The sequence below is a fragment of the Bufo bufo genome, chromosome 1 (assembly GCF_905171765.1).
Source record: "Bufo bufo chromosome 1, aBufBuf1.1, whole genome shotgun sequence".
NCBI classification, from domain to species: domain Eukaryota; kingdom Metazoa; phylum Chordata; class Amphibia; order Anura; family Bufonidae; genus Bufo; species Bufo bufo.
Window position 1 is genome coordinate 762,110,940 of NC_053389.1, and position 22,857 is coordinate 762,133,796.

Consider the following 22,857-nt stretch of genomic DNA (forward strand, 5'->3'; position numbering starts at 1 on the left):
TTATTTTTGCTCAAAATTAGTAAACTGCAATATATTCTACATAGCCTTTAATCTGGGCATCAGATTCATTGTCAACAGGTGGTCTAACATATAGGCGCATCTATCACATCAGGAGCTGGGATAACAGTCAGCCAGCACTGGTCTTAAGCAAGTGAACTGTTCTTAAGTAAAGAAATGCACTAGAAAACTCAGTGCTGCCAATGATAACTGTCATCTTCATGCAGATGAAAGTATTGATAAAGGCTGTGCAGAGACCCCGCAGGTTCTACATCAGCCAGCCAGATAATAAATGTTGTTTATGACTCCAGAGAACACGTTTCCACTGCTCCAGAGCTTTGCACCACTCAAGCTGACATTTGGTTTCGTACATGTGCCCTAAACAAATCTAAACCACCTCAAATTTTGTAAAATATTGAGTTGCATCCAAATCCGAATTTTAGAAATTTGATTCAGACAAATTTTGGGGGGTGGGGGGAGGGAGAGAGATTAATAAAAAAAAGTTTTAAAAACTGAAAGACAACAGAGGAAAATGATGAGTACTAGTAGACCTCAGAGTGTCATACACAAATTTTCTGGCCAGTTGGAGAACTCTCGAGTAGGATTGAAAAAATTCAGACCCAAATCAAATCGGTCAACTATGGCCAAATCAAAGACAAATCGAATTTAGAGCGATTTACCCATCTGTTACCAACAGTAACCTCATCTTTAATAGTATATACCCTTTACTATATTAGTGGCCTGGAGACTACTTTTCTGTAAAAACCCCATGTGTATCCCATAGAGCTGCCATTTGTACATAAATCCTCAAGCACCTCAAACACTCCTGCTGGAAGGTAGTGAACACACACTGTTTATGCATCTTACAGTGCCTTGAAAAAGTATTCTTACCCCTTGAACTTTTCCACATTTTTTCATCTTACACACACAAACTTAAATGTATTTTACTGGGATAGACCAACACAAAGTAGCAAGTATGTCTGAAGTGAGAAGAAAATCATACATGGTTTTCAAAATTTTTAATCTGAAAAGTGTGGCGTGCATTTGTATTCAGTTCCCTGTACTATGATAACCCTAAATAAAATCTAGTGTGACTAATTGCCTTCATAAGTCACCTAATTAGTAAATAGAGTCTACCTGTGTTTAATGTATTCTTAGTATAACTACAGCTGTTCTGTGAAGGCCACAGAGATTTATTAGAGAACATTAGAGATCAAACAGCATCATGAAAACCAAGGAACACACCAGACAAGTCAGGGATAAAGTTATGGAGAAATGTAAAGCAGGTTTATGTTATAAATAAAAAAATATCCCAAGCTCTGAACATCTCATGGAGCACTGTTCAATTCATCATCCAAAAATGGAGTATGGCACAACTGCTAACCTACCAAGACATGGCCATTCACCTAAATTGACAGCCCAGGCAAGGAGGGCAATAATTATAGAAGCAGCCCAAGAGGCCCATGGCCCATGGAGAAGTTGCAGAGATCCACAGCTAATGTGGGAGAATCTGTCCACAGGACAACTATTAGTCATGTATTCCACAAATCTGACCTTTATGGAAGAGTGGCAAAAATAGCAAGCCATATAAAGTCCCGTTTGCAGTTTGCCACAAGCCGTGTAGGGGAAACAGAAAACATGCGGAAGAAGGTGCTGTGATCAGATGAGACCAAAGTTGAACCTTTTGGCCTTTTTGCAAAAATTATGTGTGACAAAAAAACTAACACTGCACATCACCCTGAACACATGAAACTTGGTGGTGGCAGCATTATGCAGTGGGGAAGCTTTTCTTTAGCAGGGACAGGGAAGCTGGTCAGAGTTGATGGGAAGATCAATGTAGCTAAATCAAGGACAATCAAGGACAATCATGGAGGAAAACCTATTAGAGGCTGCAAAAGACTTGAGACTGGGGCGGAGGTTCACCTTCCAGCAGGACAACGAGCCTAAACATACAGCCAGAGCTACAATGGAATGGTTTAGGTCAAAGCATATTTATGTTAGAACAGCCCTGAATCCCTGAATCCCATTGAGAATCTGTGGCAAGACTTAAAAATTTCTGTTCATAGACGCTCTCCATCTAATCTGACTGAGCTTGAGTTATTTTGCAAAGAAGAATGGGCCAAAAAAATGTGCAAAGCTGGTAGAAACACACCCCAAAAGAATTCCAGCTATGAAAGGTGGTCCTACAAGTTATTGACTCAGGGGGGGATGAATATAAATGCACGCCACACTTTCCAGTTTTTATTTATTACAAATTTTGAAAACCGTTTATTATTTTCTTTTCACTTCACACATGCTTGCTACTCACATAAAATCCCAATAAAATACATTTAAGTTTGTGGGTTTAATGTGAAAAAAGTTCAACTGGTATGAGTACTTTTTCAAGGTACTGTATAAGGATTTATTAAGCTGCGTTATGCTCTTTTTATACTACAACTATATTTAGATTTCATGGTACAGAACAACCAAAAAAGGGGGTCAGTCTGCACATACCAAACCGCAGAAGCACATTGCTATGGCAGGGAACAACATTGAAAGACAGAAACATGCAATGCGACAATTAACTGCAATATAGAGTACAAAATTGCATAATAATAACAAGTGCTACACTATAAGTGCGAGATACTTGGCAAATCGTTTTGTACAAAATTATTTGAGCCCGTCTGACGAGCGGCAAGGCGATCTCTGTTAGACGGGTTCCTACGCTAAATTCTACCTGTTAGGTGCCATGACGGCTACCATACATTTCAGGGAGTGAGGTTCCACATACCTACGATAATTTTACCTGTTAGGTGCCATGACGGCTACCATACACTTCAGGGAGTGTAGGTTACACAGCAGGCCCACTCTACGACATCACCGGCGCCAAATGGCTACCAAGGACTGCAGTGAGAGTCCACAAACTATCCCACTCCTGGTGCCATGGCTTCAGTGAGTGAAGTGTAGCACTTGTTATTATTATGCAATTTTGTACTCTATATTGCAGTTATTTGTCGCATTGCATGTTTCTGTCTTTCAATGTTGTTCCCTGCCATAGCAATGTGCTTCTGCGGTTTGGTTTGTGCAGACTGACCCCCTTTTTTGGTTTTTCTTTGCAGTTTGTACTGGAGGTGTGGCTGCCTCCTCAGTCATGCACTCCTGACCACCCTGTCTGCCCTATAGGCTGATTTTATTTAGAGTTAGTACATAGTCAGACCTCCTCCCCTTCACTCACTGAAGCCATGGCACCAGGAGTGAGATAGTTTGTGGACTCTCACTGCAGTCCTTGGTAGCCATTTGGCGCCGGTGATGTCGGAGAGTGGGCCTGCTGTGTAACCTACACTCCCTGAAATGTATGGTAGCCGTCATGGCACCTAACAGGTAGAATTTAGCGTAGGAACCCGTCTAACAGAGATCGCCTTGACGCTCGGCAGACGGGCTCAAATAATTTTGTACAAAACGATTTGCCAAGTATCTCGCACTTATAGTGTAGCACTTGTTATTACACTGCGTGCAGAATTATTAGGCAAATGAGTATTTTGACCACATCATCCTCTTTATGCATGTTGTCTTACTCCAAGCTGTATAGGCTCGAAAGCCTACTACCAATTAAGCATATTACGTAATGTGCATCTCTGTAATGAGAAGGGGTGTGGTCTAATGACATCAACACCCTATATTAGGTGTGCATAATTATTAGGCAACTTCCTTTCCTTTGGCGAAATGGGTCAAAAGAAGGACTTGACAGGCTCAGAAAAGTCAAAAATAGTGAGATATCTTGAAGAGGGATGCAGCACTCTTAAAATTGCAAAGCTTCTGAAGCGTGATCATCGAACAATCAAGCGTTTCATTCAAAATAGTCAACAGGGTCGCAAGAAGCGTGTGGAAAAACCAAGGCGCAAAATAACTGCCCATGAACTGAGAAAAGTCAAGCGTGCAGCTGCCAAGATGCGTGGCTGGCAAGAAAGGGTATAAAAGAAGAAAATCTAATGACATGGCCTCCTTGTTCACCTGATCTGAACCCCATTGAGAACCTGTGGTCCATCATCAAATGTGAGATTTACAAGGAGGGAAAACAGTACACCTCTCTGAACAGTGTCTGGGAGGCTGTGGTTGCTGCTGCACGCAATGTTGATGGTGAACAGATCAAAACACTGACAGAATCCATGGATGGCAGGCTTTTGAGTGTCCTTGCAAAGAAAGGTGGCTATATTGGTCACTGATTTGTTTTTGTTTTGTTTTTGAATGTCAGAAATGTATATTTGTGAATGTTGAGATGTTATATTGGTTTCACTGGTAAAAATAAATAATTGAAATGGGTATATATTTGTTTTTGGTTAGGTTGCCTAATAATTATGCACAGTAATAGTCACCTGCACACACAGATATCCCCCTAAAATAGCTAAAACTAAAAACAAACTAAAAACTACTTCCAAAAATATTCAGCTTTGATATTAATGAGTTTTTTGGGTTCATTGAGAACATGGTCGTTGTTCAATAATAAAATTAATCCTCAAAAATACAACTTGCCTAATAGATCTGCACTTCCTGTATTATGCAATTTTGTACTCTATATTGCAGTTAATTGTCGCATTGCATGTTTCTGTCTTTCATGGTACAGAACAACAGAAATCTCAAGCTCTCTTCAGTAAAAAATACACTTTGACATCTATGTGGAAAAGACAAGATACGTACTTGGAGGTAGAGTTCCAATGGGGCAGTTTAACATTTGACTGGTGGCACCTATAATAAAACACAAAAATACATAATCGCAAAAGAACAATTAGCAGGAAAGTAAAAATAGCAGGACATTGCAATGTAAATTTATATTAAAGGAATTGTCCAGTTTCAGCAAGAATCCAGACGTCACTGGGAACTAGGTTGCAATAAAGAATGTTTACTAGGCTGTAGCGAAAATAAAAATGTTTGGTACCATGGTAGCCAGTAGTGAGAAGTCTTGATGCTCTCTAAAAGAGAAACAATATAAAATATTGTAATTTGATACCTTTTAATGACTAACTAAAATACATGATGTTATAAAGCAAGCTTTCGAGACGCTCAGGTCCCTTCTTCAGGCCAGGAATGAAAAAATCTCTAAAGAAACATGGATATACACAGGAAAGAACAGAGAGGTGGAGTAATAAATTGCAAAACACCAACAAACAGAGGAATGGTCTTGGAGAAAGAGTTCTTAATCAGTTTACAGATAAGCCTTGTGAAAGTTTGTTTGTCTCTGAGTTTAGAGAGGAGACGACCCCTCTTTCTCCTCAGATGTTGTAGCAGGCCATAAAACCTTGAGACAAATTCAGTCCTGTGTTGAGTGTGTCAAAGAGAGTCATAAATTTGTATTCCCAAACTCGTCTATCCCTTTGAGATTTGAAATGACCTTTTAATATTAATACTTGGAGGTCTGTAATACTATGTCCAGGATGACCAAAATGTTTGGCAACAGGGAAAGTTGTCTTTTTTCCTTTATAGTATGGCAGTGAGACCTCATCCTCGCTCTGAGTATCTGCCCTGTTTCCCCCACATAAAGACCCTGAGTTGGACATTTAGTGCACATAATGAGGTAGACCACATTGGATGCAGAACAGGTGAATGTTCCAGGAATCTTATAGTCCTGCTGGGTGTTGGGGATACATATCCTGTCTGTGGTCTGTATGTGTTAACAGGTTCGGCAGCTCTTCGCAGGGAAAAGTTCCTTTCTGTATATTGGATGGTAGTCAGCTCCTGAACATTAGATTTCTTAAATTCGGAGGTTGTCTGAAGCACAGCATGGGAGGGTCTGGGAATATTGTCCTGAGACAGCCATCTTTGAGTATGGTGTAGTTTTCTTGCGGTTTATCTTAGTACCTCTAGTTGTGGGTTGTAGGTCACCACTAGAGGTACATGGTCATTGGCTTCTTTTTGTTTATATTCAAGGAATTGGTTTCTGGGTATCCTGGTGGCTCTGTTGATTTAGTCCTTAGTTGTGGTGGGATGGTAGCCCTGGTTTAAAAATATCCTCTCAAGGCGGCCTAAGTGTTCATCCCTGTCTGTTGGGCTGGAGCAGATACATTTGTATCTGATGGCCTGGCTGTGGACAAGGGATTTTTTAATGTGCTTGGGGTGGAAGCTATCCCATCTCAGGTATGTAGAGCGATCAATGGGTTTTCGATCTAGGGATTGTCTTTATTAAGTTGTTTCGAATACTTATGGTAGTGTCTAGAAAGTTGATTTCCATATGCTAGTAATTCAATGTCAGGTTTATGGTGGGATGAAAGTTGTTGAATCTCTCGTGGAACCTTAGTAGCTGTTCTTCTGAGTCTGACAATTAGTACATCATCAATGTAACAGAAGTAGGCCAAGGTTTTTGTGGAGCATTGTATCCATTTTTTTTCAAAAAAAAATAACCGGACACCCTTATTCTGCACTTCAATACGAATGCGGTGATACCAAACTTGTATAGGTTTTTTTTTTTGTTTTACTACTTTTAAAAAAATAATCTTTTAAAAAATCAAAATTATCTTTGCAGTGCCATTATCTGAAATATTTTATATTTTGGATCATCGTTTTTGATCATCATTATTCAATTTTTTTGGGGACAAGATGACAAAAAATGGTGAATCGCTTGTTTTTCATTTTTTTCCCGTTATGGAATTCACCGCACGGGAATACTTTTTTTTATATTTTAATAGTTCAGACATTTTTGGATGCTGTGATACCTACTATTTTTTTTTTATTGTTTATATATTTTTATATGTAAAATTGGAAAAGGGGGGTGTTTTAAACTTTTCTTTTTACTATTAGCCCCCCATAGGGTGCTAGTACATGGGATCTTTTGATCCCCTCTCCTATTCACCCTAATAGATCTCTATTAGGGTGAATAGGATTTTCACACTCTCCATTCTGAGCTATGCCTCGTGCATAGCTCAGCATAGAGATTGCCATGGCAGGCCTGGAGCTCATCAGCAGCGTCCAGGCTGCTATGGCAACAGATCAGAGCCCCGCAATTTCATCGCGGGGGCTCCGATCAGAAGGCAGAGGGAGCCACATCCCTCTGCCTTCACTCACAGGTGCCGTGATCAATGCCTAAAGGGGTTAAATGATGGGGGAGGCGCGATCGCCGCTCCCTGTCAATGCGGGCGGGTGCCAGCTATATGATACAGCTGGCACCCGCCATGTATAAAGCGGGCCCGCTGCAGACCCGCTCCATACATCCCCTCACACATCATCACGTAGCTCAGAAAGTACAGACACATCTACAAGACGCATCTGTTTGGAACCAGGACCGTGCGCATCATGGGCGCTGAAAACGTGCGGCAGATCCTCCTGAGGGAGCAAAAGCTGGTGTTCATGCACTGGACGGAATCAGTCCGTACCATCCTGGGGGCCGACTGCCTCTCCAATCTGCATGACAGCCAGCACAAGCACAAGAAGGTCATCGTGCAAGCCTTCTCCAGGGAAGCCCTGGAGAACTATATACCCATCATGGAGGAGGAGATGTGTATATGTACAGAGCACAGAGCAATGCTCCCCAGAGCTCCCCGCAGATCCAGCACAAACCCGTGACCCTGTGCAAGGCCATTCAGGAAAGGAACAGAGTATGTACTGTGCCCTGCTCTGCCAACCCGGGAGGTGCCCTCTGTAGGTTCCATGGATGTCTAAGTTTCTTGCCCTGGATTCAGTTGGTCTCAGTAGAGTTCTTACAGTAGTTGATTTACACAGGTGCCCTCTGTAGGGTTGGTATCATTAGTTGCCCTTTGTAGGGTCTATGATTTTTGGTAGCTCTATATTACACTTTCTGGGAGGCAAGGTAACAAAAAATAGCTGTTTTGGCACAGTTTTTATTTTCTGTTATTTACAACATTCATCTGACAGGTTAGATCATGTGGTATTTTTATAGAGCAGGTTGTTATGAACGCGACAATGCCAAATATGACTTTCTGGTTGTTTGTGTCAGTTTTACATAACAAAGCATTTAAAAATAATGTTTTTTTTTGTTTCTCCGTATTCTGAAAGCCATAGTTAGTTTTTTTTGGGCGATAATGTCTTATGCAAGGGCTCATTTTTTTTTTGTATGAAATGACGATTTGATTGGTACTATTTTAGGGTGCATATAACTTTTTGATTGCTTGGTATTACACTTTTTGTGATGTAAGTTGACCAAAAAAAGCTTTTTTTACACTTTTTTTTTTTAAGGACGTGGCGATACCTAATATGTCTACCTTTTTTTTTATTTGTGTCACTTTAGCACAATAATAGCAGTTTTGAAGCTAAAAAAATCCTATTTTAGTGTCTCCATTGTCTGAGCTTTTTATTTTTAGGTAGGGTCTCAGTTTTTGCGGGATGAGAATGCAGTTTGATTGGTACTATTTTGGGGGGCATACGCCTTTTTGATCGCTTAGTATTACACTTTTTGTGATGTAAGGTGACAAAAAATAGCTTATTTTACACATTTTTTTACACACTTTTTACAGTGTTCACCTGAGGAGTTAGGTCATGTGATATTTTTGTAGAGCAGGTTCTTATGGACGTGGCGATACCTAATATGTCTACTTTTTTTTTATTTATTTTACTTTAACACAATAATAGCATTTTAGAAAAAAAACATGTTTTAGTGTCTCCATAGTCTGAGAGCCATAATTTATTTTTATTTTTTTGGCGATTGTCTCATGTAGGGGCTCATTTTTTGCAGGATGAGGTGACGGTTTGATTGGTACCATTTTGTCGTACATACGACTTTTTTTGATCACTTTTATTACCTTTTTTGGGAAGTTAGGTGGGCAAAATTTTTATTTCATATATTTTTTTTTTTTATGGCATTCAGAGAAAGTGACCCTTTCATAGATCAGGTCGTTACAGACGCGGTGATATTAAATGTGTAGTGTATTTTTTTTAATAATAGGTGATAAATGTGCGGCTATAAGAAGAAATTCTTTTTTATTTTATTTTTTTGACCCAGACCCACTTGGTTCTTGAAGATCCAGTGGGTCTGATGCCTATATAATACACTACAGTACACTATATAGTGTACTGTATGACTTTACACACAGGCTGATCAGGCTGCTGCTGCCTTTAGCAGAAGCCTGATCCAGCTTAGCTATATCATGGCAAGCCAAAAGCCTGTGAAGGCGTCCGGTTGCAATGGTAACAGAGCGGCGGCTGATGGGTGAGGGAGGGGACCCCCTCCCTCTGTGATCCCGTCAGGTATTGGGTGGCTGCAAAGGCACAGCAGCACCCGATGGGAGAGAGAGGGAGCTCCCTCCCTGTTAACCCCTTCCATACAGCGGTCCCTATGGACCGCGGCATGGAAGGAGTTAAACAGCTGTCATCTGTGCCAGCACAGATGTCCTCCACTTCAAGTAGAGTGTCAGCTGTGTGCTAACACTCTGCTAAAACCGCTCAGCCATCCGGAAAATTAGAGAGGGTTGGGGAGAGGAGGGGCGGAGGATCGGGGAATCACGCGCCCGCCTTCCCGCCTGCTCAATGGGACCAGTAAGAAAATGAGGGGGCACATTGAGGGCTACTGGGGGGGGGAGAGGACGAGGGAGGAGGGATATTATATCTACATTTTAGAAGGTTCTGATCTCCACAGTCACGAACTGTGGAGATCAGAACCTTTCCTCTGTGCACTCTGTGGCAAGCGGGGCACACCTACCGTCAGGGGCTGCTGTAGGTAGGATGGCACTGGAGCTGGATACGAGCTGCACACGAAGGATACATGACACTATACCCCCCGGCAACATGATCATACACATGTATATATTTACAGTGAGTTACACACAGGGGATCCGCTCCTACCAGGCTCCCGCTCAGAAGTCTGACAGAAACAAGCAGAGTAGGAGCAGGGAGCGCGCCTGTAGCAGGGGCAGACTGGGCATGCGCTGCAATGCAATGTGGAAAAGCAGCATATGCGCATTTACACAGTAGGCATGGACGAAGCTTCTCCATGTCGCGTGTAGCCATAGACGGACTGGCTGCACAGTAGAGCGGGACTCAGGGGGCGTGGCCTCAGATTGTTGAAAAAATAGGCAGATCTACTTAAAGACATATATTAGGAAATGTACTTTTCCCCTGCCTTCCACACAGTTGTAGAAAATACATGGAGAGTGGCCAACCCCTTTAAGCGTTTTTTGACTTGTCAATAAAAAACGTAGAAGAATGATGGCAGAAAGACACCACATGGTCTATCTAGTCTGCTCTTATGTTATTTCTTTTGTATTTTTTCTCTTAGGATAGATACAGGTTTGTCCAAGGCATGTTTGAATTCATTTCCTGTCCATTTTTCAACCACATCTGTTATAAGTTTATTCCAAGCTTCTACGAGTCAATAGGATAATAGGCAGGATTTAGTACAGTCACTCGGACCTCTCTGTAGCTCCCGATTATATAAACAGAAAGCGACTGTGCAGATGTTTAAATGTCCTCCTGGCTCAAGTTATCCCAGGATGAGTGGAATGAGATGACCAGCTTTGAAAATTTTTTTTGCCTATGGGAGAATATATCAAATTTATATAATGAGAAACTGGAGCCTTTCACAGGATTCGTGGAAAGGTAAGGATGGACACAACTTGTGCGGCCATTGAAGGATATCTTTATGTTACGACAAAGGACTTGTATAAGTCTCTGTGAAGTTGTAACTCTCGTACATGATGGCGGGGGAGGGGGACATATTACTGTAGACTTTAGGAACCATTTTTTATTTTATTGTTTTAGTAAGCAGGCAATAGGAACTTTGATAAGCACCAACAGAACAAAACCCAAAAATCTAGGGGCTTGCTGCAATAAGATTGAACTATAGCCATGATGTGACTGTGCGCATGAATCCTAAAAATACATAAAACACATATACAACGCCTTCCAATGTCACTGTGTTAAATTGAAGCCTTATAATTTATAGTCCACTAAAGATAAAGTGTTTTATCTCATCTCAACAGTAACAATGATCAGTCTGATCTGTCTGAGATAAGAATGGACTGGTTCGAGTCCCCGCCACAGGAAGAAATGCAGGCAGCACATGTGCATTTGGTCAGCATTTACATGGCTGTGTTTAAGGGGTTTCCATCAACATCCTTTAAAATATTCATTTATGGAGGTAGCTGTAATTTTGTAATGTATTTCTTTGACTTTTATTGCTCCTATGTTCCGTTTTGGGCTGTGGTCACATGACCATGTCCATGAAGCTCTTATTTCCTGTGATGTCATGTCCATGGGCGGGGCAGTGATAGGGGAGTGTCTATGTTACTAGCTGGTGGGAGGGGCTATAAACTAGCTAGCGGGGCTACAGCGGTGGTTGAAAAGGAAGTACTACTTACAGGATGGAAAGAACCCAAAGTAATGGTCTAGACATCTATAAGTCCATTCTGTATCACCATTTTGTACAGAGATATATTGACGCTTTTTTTTCCCTACAAGTAAATGATTCTAGATGAGAAAGTCTCCAACATACAACACCACAAGGCGTGTCATATGATGGCACATGGAGTTCCTGAGGTTGTATACTAAAGCCTCCTATGCTTCTCTACAGTGAGCATGAGGCCTTATTGAGAGTGCCAAGTGGCAGCACTTAAAAAGGTCAAGTCCTCTTTTTCCCGTTTTGATGTATCACTATAATAACATGAGATCATCATAATGCACTTACATTAAGTGGCCTCTCCTGAACGACTCTCCCTCACCTGCTGTGTCCTTCCTCCATACCTCGAAGATTGTAAGCCCTCACGGGCAGGGCCCTCTCTACTTCTGTACCAGTCTGTAACTTGTCTTGTTCATGCTTAGTGCAATTGTCTGTATGTGCACCCCTTATCATATGTACAGCGCCATAGAATGGATGGTGCTTTAATTGAAAAAAAATATATAATAATAATAATGCAACCACGCCCCTTTATCTGAATTGATTTACTCTCTGTAAGGACTCATGCACAGTTTTTGTCCGCAACCGATCGACATTTTTTGCTTAACGCATGTGCACCCATTCACTTCAATCGGGCCACAAAAGATGCATATAACATATCTATGTGCGGTCTAGATCCATAAGACCATGGCCCTGCATAAAAATAGAACATGCCCTATTCTTTTGGAAGTCTTTGTCTAAAGTTATGTTTTCGCAAATACATGTAGGGAAAAATTGATGTGTCTTACTATGAGACTCTGATTCTATTCTTTACTCCTTTCCCTCTGAAGCTCGTATGTAGGTACTTTCTGCAGACCGCTGCTCTGTCTGGCTATTCGCCCACACTGTAAATAGAACTTCCTGTCGCTGCTCTTCACTCTGCAGGGAGGCTTTATATGCTATGTGCTCATTATAGAACACAGGAAAGGCTGCAAAATGATTTTTTTTATGCTTATTTCTGATTGTGATTTTAGGTAACATCTGGCTGCATTTTGATCACGTTCTTTTATATTCGAACAAAACCAGGAAAAGCTTAGTCACAGCACATCTTCTCATTTATGAAGCTGATGGTCAGTGGGTTCAACGGTGACATCTCTCTGTCGTGGGACGTGTTTTGTACTTTTAATCAGGCTTTGGCGACTTACAGTAGTGTTTGGCTACTTGGTAATCCAAAGGTGGCCATATACATTAGATGAATGATGGCTGAACCTGCGGTTTTAAGCAGATAGGGTGGACAATCTAATGTGTAGGGAGATGTAAAGACTCTTTTGTTCTGAAGGGAGCTGAGCCTCTTCTAGAAGTATGTAGGGGCAGAGTTGGAGTCTGTAGGAATTGCTGTTTAAAGCTTGAAACCGAGCTTAGCTTTGGTTCTGAGGTGCCAGTCGGAACCAAAGTCAAGTTCGTTTTCAAGTTTTAAAATGGTTTTCAACTTCAAAAATCAACTACCGAAGTTATTCAACGAAGTCACGCACGACTTTGTGAATAACTTACTTCCGGAGACGGATCCCTGTAACGCATTATTCCGAAGTTTTGAACGAAGCGACTTTGGATGATGCATCCGAAGCTTGCTTCACTTAACACTAGAGTGAATGTGAGTAGCTCAGGAACAACTACTTGAGAAAAGTCGATTGATGGAGGTGGAGGGTGTGGGACTCCTGCCAATCAGATTTTGATGGCCTGTCCTGAAAATAGGCCGTCAATATTCTAAAATCCTGGAATACCTTTTAAAAGGCTATGAACACCTTCGGGGGCAATTTTTTATGATTGGATTTTACTCATTTTGGGCTAAAATAATTTTTCCAGTTGGTGTTTATTAAAAATGTTGCAATTTTTGTTTTACAGTGTTATATTTCAGTCTTTCTTCAGAGTATCTTGCTTTTAGTTTCACTGAACCCCTCAGGTTGCTGCTCTGAAAGCTCAATGTATAGCCCTTATCTCTGAATTCCTGACAGCTCATAAACATTAATTGTAGCTGATGTAGATTAAAGCTATAAGAGCTATACATCAAGCTTTCATAGCAGCAACCTGTCACGTTTGGGTTGTGGGAGGGAAACAACACACCGAACATAGGAGGAAAAGGGGTAAGGGAATAAGACCTGGAAACTAGGGAAAGGAGAAAGACACCTCCTAACCCTAATCAAAGTCCTGACTAACTACCAGTATGAACAGACCCCAGAGGTAGGTGAGATTATACACCGGAATACCTAGTGTCCTAACTCACCCTATAGGACCCTCGTACTAATGTCAGGACTGAGACAACCTGTTCCTCCAAAAGGAAGGACGAACAGGAGTCTCCCTCAGGCCTTAATACAAATTACAGGGAAATGCAACACACAAAATAACTAGTGATGAGCAAGCACCAAAGTATTCGGGTGTTCGGCTATATTGCTATATATTTGTTTTTTAGAATATTACGAATATTCTAAAAAACGAATATATAGCAATATAGCGAATATTATGTAATAATTATGTAGTAAGTCAGTGATAATATCTGACACTAGAAAAGCTGGGTAATAACTCAGTGTAGATCGCAAGTTATTACCCAGCTTTCCCAGTGTCAGATTTTATCACTGAATTATTACCCAGCTTTCCCAGTGTCAGATATCATCCTAGTGTAGATTGCAAATATTCTAATCGCAAATATTCTAATCGTGAGTTTTCCATGCAAAAGGCTACACTAATAAGCTTGTCATAAGAATCAGTCTAATATTCTTGTCAGAAGACTATGAAACCAATAGAGGGCGCTATTGAGTTATGAACAGCGCCCTCTATTGGTTTCATAGTCTTCTGACAAGAATATTTGTATCGTTTTAAGACTGTGAAACCAATAGAGGGCGCTGTTCATAACTCAATGGCGCCATCTATTGGTTTTCATAGTCTTATGACAGCTGAAAAACAAATCATATTCTGCTCATTTGCAAGTCTTTCCCATATGCCCATGTTTATGCAAATGAGTTTTTACATGACAAAACTGTATACCCTGTTTCGCCAAAAATAAGACAGTGTCTTATAATAATTTTTGCTCCCAAAGATGCGCTAGGTCTTATTATCAGGATGTCTTATTTTTCCATGACAAAGGGGGTTCAGAGGGGGGAATCAAAATGACACAGGGGGATCAGAAGGGGGAATCAAAATGGCACAGGAAAATCAGAGGGGAGGGATTACCATTTTAGTACCCCCTTCTGATCCTCCTGTGTCATTTTGATTCCCCCCTCTGATCCCCCTGTGTCATTTTAAGTGATCCCCCTCCCCTGTGCCAGCGGACAGTGGATTATTTAGTCTTTCCCCCCCTCCCACCTTCACCAGACATTCCCCCCCCCCTACCTCAGTCACCCCTGTGTGTCCGTGCCGGCCAGATTCCACACAATGTGCCCGACTCCTGCCCTGCGCGACTCACTCACTGTCTAATTGTGAGTCAGGCAGACTCCGTCAGGGAAGAGCGAGCAGCAGGTGGCAGCTTGTCCTGGCGGCGGCACGGGTTCTCTGATTTAAAGAGACATCGCACTGCCTGAACAGCTCTGGCAGTGCTGCGGCCAATCAGTGAGCTGCGCGGCGGCGCCCGCCGCTACGGTCCAAAGGAGTCAGACGCTTTACAGTAGCTTCGGGGGCCTTATATTCCGGGGGGGCCTTATTATCGGGAAAGCCTTATTATCGGGTAGGTCTTATTTTCGGGGGGGGGGGGCCTTATATTACAGCGAGAGGCAAAACTGGAAGTAGGTCTTATTTTCGGGGGATGTCTTATTTTCAGGGGAAACACGGTAGAAAGGGTATTAAATATTATGTTAGGACAATCTGACAACTTTTTGTCGCCCTAATGTTATTGATCTAGGTGAGCAGGTCCACCCAAGCCATCCAGCAGATGCAAAATAACTTTGAGGTTTACTGGTTCTCAGTCAGATGAGAGCTGGTTTGGCAGCACCAGGTTGTACATAATAGGAGTCTAAGATGCATCCAGCTGGGGTTTTGATGGGGTTTCAATCAATTTCTATCCTTTTTTTATGAACCAGACACCCTCTTCTCTCCCGATCAGGGGATGCCTGGTTGTCTCCCATTGACTTCCATTGTATTTGAGCATCCGAATTATTCGGCCGAGCACTCGGATCTGCCAAGCAAAACGATGCTCGAGCTGAACAGGTATTCGGCCGAGCATGCTCGCTCATCACTAAAAATAACCCAAACAGAATACAAAAGGGAAAGAAAACACTTAACGTCAATTGGCTATGGCAGCACCAGGAACTCAGCCGAGATCCACACACCAGCTATCCACAACTCAAACTGAAGCTATAAACCGCATAGCATAGTGGGAGAAACAACAATAAATAGAGAAGGTTAAATGACCCAAATAGCCACACCTGGGGAAAGAAGGTGTGGCAAGCACCAGAAACAACACAGACGTCATTTGATCCAAACGGAAAACATGTCAGACCGAACCACATGTTGCCAGTCTCACCGATCTCCTGCCAGCTGTCGCAGGAACGTCCATGACAGTACCCCCCCTTCTACGGGTGACCTCCGGGCACACAGGACCAACCTTATCCGGATGAGACCTGTGAGAGGATTTCACCAAACGACTGGCATTCACGTCAAATGCCGGTACCCACATCCTCTCCTCTGGTCCATAACCCTTCCAGTGAACAAGATACTGAAGAGATCTACGGAAGAGATCTACAATCTTGGCGATCTGTAATTCCAAACTACCGTCCACCATGACAGGAGCAGGTGGCAAGGAGGACGACTCCAAAGATTCAACATATCTCTTCAACAAAGATTTGTGAAACACATTATGAATTTTCAGAGCCTGAGGAAGTTCAAGATGAAAAGCTATATGATTATTAATGGCAGTGATCTTATGTGGACCAATAAACCTTAGACCCAACTTCCAAGAAGGAACCTTCAACCTAATATTTCTTGTGGACAGCCACACAAAATCACCCACACTTAGGTCCGGACCATTCATACGTTTCCTGTCAGCCACACATTTATACTTGTTGCCCATATTCATCAAGTTATTTTGAATTATAGAAGACAATGATGACAAAAAACGTTCCTCCACAGGAATACCGGAAGTATCCGAACTAGAGAATGTGCCAAATTGCAGGTGAAACCCATATGCCCCAAAAAATGACGACTTACCAGTGGACTCCTGTCTATGATTGTTTATGGCAAACTCTGCCAAAGACAAAAACAAAGAGCAATTCCTCCTGGTTCTCAGAGACAAAACATCTTAAGTAAGTCTCCAGACTCTGATTAGTCTGTCCATTCTTCTGAGGATGAAAAGAAGAAGAAAAGGACAGTTGTACCCCCAGCCGAGTACAGAACGCCTTCCAGAATCTGGATACAAACTGAGTCCCATGATCCAAGACCACGTCAGAGGGAATGCCATGAAGTTTCACAATGTTGTCAACAAACACTTGCACAAGTGTTTTAGCATTAAGTAGGCCAGGCAATGCTATAAAGTGCACCATTTTACTCAAACAAACAACTACCACCAGAATAACTGTCTTTCCAGACGAATTAGGCAGATCAGTAATAAAATCCATAGATAAGTGAGGATAGGCAATGGAAGTAGAGATCCAGAAGGTCGAGTATGTGTGACCTTAGCGCGTGCACAGATACTACAGGCCGACACATAGTCCTCAACACACTTACGCAACCCAGGCCCCCAGAATCTACGAGAGATGAGGTCGGCAGTGGATTTACTCCCAGGGTGTCCTATAAGAACCATACAGTGATGTTCCTCAAACACCTTATGATGCAATTCTGATGGAACAAACAATTTCCCAGAGGGGCAAGACTCCGGTGCGTCTCCCTGAGCCTCTAACACCTTCACCTCTAGGTCAGGGTATAGAACAGATATCACCACCCCCAGGTATCGAACTCGGATTTTCAAAATCACTACCTCCAGGAAAACTACGAGACAAGGCATCTGCCGTGATGTTCTTAACCCCCGGACGATAAGTGACAATGAAATTGAATCTGGTGAAAAACAAAGACCATCTGGCCTGCCTCGGGTTCAGTCATTTAGCCGACTCCAGGTAAGCCCGATTTTTATGATCTGTGAACACCGTGAACGGATGAATCACCCCTTCCAACCAATGATGCCATTCCTCAAAAGCCAAGTTAATGGCCAGCAACTCTCTGTTACCCACATCGTAAGTTTGTTAGAGAAAAATGCACATGGGCACCATTTACCAGGTGATGGGCCCTGGAATAAGACTGCTCCTACCCCCACCTCGGATGAGTCAACTTCCACAATGAAAGGTTGTGATACATCCAATATAGGGGCAGAAGCGAAGCACTCCTTAACCGCAGAAAAGGCTAGCAACACCAAATCAGATCACACTGAGACATCCACCCCTTTCTTAGTCATGTCATCTTGGATCGATTTTTTGAAACTGTTGTGTCGCATTTGCAGCATGTCACATGTCGCAGTGCGACACCATAGCCTATCATTCTGAAAATTGTTGAGACAAAATGTCGCACGACACATGTCGTCATGTAGCCCTAGCATTACAGGGGCAGGGCGCTGTGGAGGTCACTGTTAAAAGGGCGGGCACTGTGGAGGTTACTGTTAAAGAGGCATTCACTGTGGATATTACTGTTAAGGGGGCAGGCCGCTGTGGAGTTCACTGTTAAAGGGGCGGACACTGTGGAGGTCACTGTTAAGGGGGCAGGGGCCACTATTAAAACGGCAACTGCTGTGGAGGTCACTGCTAAGGCAGCAGGGTACTTTAAGGTCACTGTTAAGGCAGCGGGGTACTGTGGAGGTCACTGTTAAGGGGGCAGGCCCATGAGGAGGTCACTGTCAAGGAAGTGGGGTGCTGTGAAACTCATTGTTAAAAGGGTGGGCTGCTGTGAAGGTCAAAGGTAAGGGGATGGGCTGCTGTGGAAGTCCCATTTTAAAGTGGTGGGGCACTGTGGGGGGGTCAGTCTTAAGGGGTGGGGGACTGTGGAGTTCACTTTTAAAGGGGCTGGGTGCTGTAGAGGTCACTTTTATGGGGGATACTGTTGATATCTTTTAACAACACACAGAAACATTAAATGAAATAGATGAAATATACTCATGCGAAGCCGGGTCTTTCTGCTAGTGCAGTCATAAAAAAACTGTCCCTGAGGGTGTCTATATAGCCTTTAAGAAAGGAGGTGAGACGAGGTAGGCCATTGTCCCTCTAAAATAACAGGTATTTATTAAAAGTTTAAAAGCTGCCTAAAACTGTATCCCTTGTGAAAGGGTATGTGATGTAAAATTATCTATTTAACGGGATATATCAACTCAAACATTTAAAGAATATATGTTAATTGTTTCTATATGTCATATGGAGTTCTTTTTATGGTTAAAGAACAACAGACAAAATTCATGAGTGTAGGGGCCTGATTCATTTAACGGTTTCTGCTTTTGTGGCTTCAGGATATGTTGACAGCTTTATCATTAATATTCATCTTGCAGATGTTAATGTGTATGTGTAGATGAAGATGTTTGAATATAGAAGATAAGCATTTCTCTGTAACCTAGTGCAAGCCTTTCTGACAAGACGTTGCGAAGTCTCTATTCGTTGTCTTCCTTGGGATTGTGAGGCCGTCAACCATCTGTAAACAGTCTTATCAAGTTCTATTAATTTATTTTAGTTACTTTAAAGTCAGCCTCTTGAGAAGACCCTTCCTGAGTTCCCTGTCCTCGCCCTTCTCACAAAGCCCCTATTGTCATGTTTTAAAGAATGGACTGTCATGTGCAACCAAAAATAACATAAAAACAATATTGTTGAATAAATATTGCAATAACTAAAAAGTTGACATTAAAAGTTGTTGTTTTTCTTAATTTCTGAGCTAGTGGGCTGAGACTATCTGTCATCATGTCTGCCTATGTACTGAATTTTTTGTGTGTGGGGGGGTACTATTTCTAGTAGGCATAAGGAGGAGTCTTATAATTCAGGCAATGCCTCTCTGGAAAAAGGCATGCAAATCAGCTCTCTATCCAATAAAGAAAAGAAAGCTGAGTCTTCAATGCCATGAGATGCAAGGAAGCTATCCTATAAGTCAATACTGACCTTTTAAATAGGCCTTGAGATAAAACTTCGGATTATAGTGCTCTCCAAAAGGAGAAATGGTACCCCCTTCCTCCAAATCCTGACGAAGGACTCTTACCCATTTCAGGCACTTTTCTCTGCTCTGCTTTGATATTGTCCAGTCACCTCAAAACAGCTGTCTGCAGATGAGGTACTGGCTTGGCTATAATCCTAAATTATGTCTCAAGGCCTATTTAAAAGGTTGAGCATTGACTTATAGGATAGCTGCCTTACATCTTGTATCATTAGAGGCTCAGCTTTCTTTTCTTTTTGGAAAGAGAGCTAATTTGCCTGCCCATACACAGGACATGGAGTAACCGGAGATTCTGCTCAATAACTTCTATGCAATCTGATTCTTCAGTAAGCAGGTAGTCCATCTTCACTGAAGATGCATCTGAGCACCATATTTAGATGTACTGTAGCCAGTTAGCAAAGAGGTGGACAAGAGAAGAGTCTGATAAGAGCAGAAGGAAGCATCATTCTCTGATAAGATATACATTGTTTCTTATCATATGTGCTATTCATTTATTTCTTGTCATAGCTCGACAAAGCGAGATCTCTGTACTGACCCCTGATATATTTATGCATAGTAATTAAATCTCCCCTCAGTCTTTTTTTTTTCTAAAGTAAATAACCCTAATTTTGATAATCTTTCAGGGTACTGTAGTTCCCTCATTCCAGTTATTATTTTAGTTGCCCTCCTCTGAACCCTCTCCAGCTCTGCTATGTCTGCCTTGTTCACAGGAGCCCAGAACTGTACACAGTACTCCATGTGTGGTCTGATCAGTGATTTGTAAAGTGGTAGGACTATGTTCTCATCATGGGCATCTATGCCCATTTTGATGCAACCCATTATCATATTGGCCTTGGCAGCAGCTGCCTGACACTGGTTTTTACAGCTTAGTTTGCTGTAAAAACCAAATTCACTAAAATTCCTAGGTCCTTTTCCATGTCAGTGTTACCCAGTGTTTTACCATTAGTATGTACGGGTGACTTGCATTTTTCCTTCCCATGTGCATAACCTTACATTTGTCAGTGTTAAACCTCATCTGCCACTTCTCAGCCCAAGCTTCCAATCTATCCAGATCCCTCTGTAGTAGTATACTGTCCTCTTCAGTGTTAATTACTTTACACAGTTTAATGTAATCTGCAAAAATTGATATTTTACTGTGCAAGCCTTCTACAAGATCATTAATAAATATATTGAAGAGTATAGGGCCCAATACTGACCCCTAAGGTACCCCACTAGTGACAGTGACCCAATCTGAGTGTGTACCGTTAATAACCACCCTCTGTTTTCTATCATTGAGCCAGTTACTTACCCACATACAGACGTTTTCTCCCAGTCCGAGCATTTTCATTTTATATACTAACTTTTTATGCTGTACAGTGTCAAATGCTTTGGAGAAGTCCAGATATATGACATCCATTGATTCGCCGCTATCAAGTCTAGAACTTACCTTCTCATAGAGACTGATTCAATTACTTTGAAATGACCGATCCCTCATGAAGCCATGCTGATATGGCATTATTTGCTTATTTTCATTAAAGTACTCCAAGATAACATCTCTTAGAAAACCTTCAAACAATTTACCCACGACGGATGTTAAACTTAACGGCCTATAGTTTCCGGTCTCTGTTTTTGGACCCTTTTTGAATATTGGCACCACATTTGCAATGCGCCAATCCTGTGGAACACTCCCTGTCAGTATAGAGTCCTTAAATATAAAAATTTGGGTCTGGCTATGACATTACTTAATTCTCTTAGGATACGGGGGTGTATGCCATTTGGTCCTGGCCATTTGTCTATTTTAATCTTTTTCTTCCTGGGTCAGACAGGGCACTTTTAATAGGGAATTTACTTTTACATTCTGCATTTCATCTGACAGTTTATTTTCCTCAGTGAATACATTGGAGAAAAAATATTTAATAGCTTTGCTTTCTCTTCGTCGCTCTCTGCAACTCCGCCCTCATCACTCTGTAAAGGGCCGACACCTTCATATTTATACTTTTTACCATGTATATAATTGAAGAACATTTTAGGGTTAGTTTTGCTCTCTTCGGCAATTAATCTCTCGGTCTCTAGTTTGGCCGCTTTTATTTTTTTTTTACCAATTTTTTTCCTTATAGTTTTTCAGTGCTTACTCGCCACCCTCCTGTTTTAATGATTTAAATGCTTTCTTTTTGTCATTTATTGCTTTCTTTACAGTTCTATTTATCCACTTTGGTTTCTTCTTGTTCCTTAACCTTTTATTCCCATAAGGTATGTACCTCTCACAATTAAATTTTAGGATGCTTTTAAAAATATCCCATTTTGTGGCTGTATTTTTATTTTTGAGGACTTTGTCCCAGTTAGTTAGGCCTATGGCCTCTCTTAGTTGGCAAAATGTAGCTTTATACCAGTGCGATGATGTATCGGGGTGGCGTCCCACCTATTAACGCAACTGTATCAATTTTACCTAAGTTCAGCCGGTGTCTTCTTGTCCTTACGGGGACTTGGAATGTTCACAATGAACCAAACTCCAACTGGATATCCTCTCACGTGGCTTATTTAGGCTTCATATGATCGGAGCTTTTTAAGCGAAGGTTCCTCCAATAATCGCCAGTCTTTAACACAGCCGTTCAACTTTAAATTCCAGGGAAACTACTGTCCCAGCATGCCGGTGCAAGGTATAAACCATACGCGTTTCGGGGTTGTTTGAATAACCCCTTCCTCCCCTGCGGTTCTGGCATGCAACATGTCCCTGCTGAATGCTGCTGCAGATATCAGCTATGCCTTATCTAAAGGACTGGGAATGCATTGATAGAAAAGGTGAGCCTATACAGTAATTAGCTCCAGAGTTATAAAACTCCCTTGACCCACAATAGCCTATACTATCTGTGTGTGCTGTGTGCTGAATCTCCAGTGTATTTCTGTTAGATGCAGCTTCACACTGCTCTTCCTTGCCTACTCTTTGTAAGAGCTGACAGGGAGAAGACTATGACAAGCAGCAGGCAGTGGATACAGGCTCAAGCAGCATCACATGGGAGTACACAGAGACAGCAGTGTTAGGGGACAACAGTTCTATATCACTTATCTGTCACTAGCTGTTCTTAGATGGGACTATAGGCAGAGCAAGTGCAGTATGATGAGACTCCTGTCTCTGCTGATCCAAAGCCATTGTAGAAATGTTGGACACTTTAGGGGAATCATATCATTATACAGGCAAAACAAATGTTTGAGTGCCTCTTTAAGTGGACCAGTTTATGTTAGAAAATATTAGAATTAGAATAACTATGAAGGACTCTCTGGTGGTAGCCAGGCTGATGTGTCACTATTGTAAACTCGATTGGTGGTCGCTATTGGAGTATTTATAGGGCTTAGTTACTTTTTGTATTCTCATAAAACAAGGGAATATATGTCTTTTGCGGATGCTGTAAAGATAGAGAAGGATAGAAGAGAGCAGA

General features: G+C 41.8%; 1 protein-coding gene across 1 annotated transcript in view; it reads right to left on the reverse strand.

Annotated features, from left to right (window-relative positions):
• ADGRE5 (adhesion G protein-coupled receptor E5) overlaps window positions 1–22,857 on the reverse strand; it is a 180,701-nt gene that overhangs the window by 129,016 nt on the left and 28,828 nt on the right. Inside the window, exon 2 of the mRNA XM_040414661.1 lies at window positions 4,672–4,719. Within this exon, the coding sequence (XP_040270595.1) occupies window positions 4,672–4,719 (48 nt within the window). The remainder of the gene's footprint in view (window positions 1–4,671; window positions 4,720–22,857) is intronic.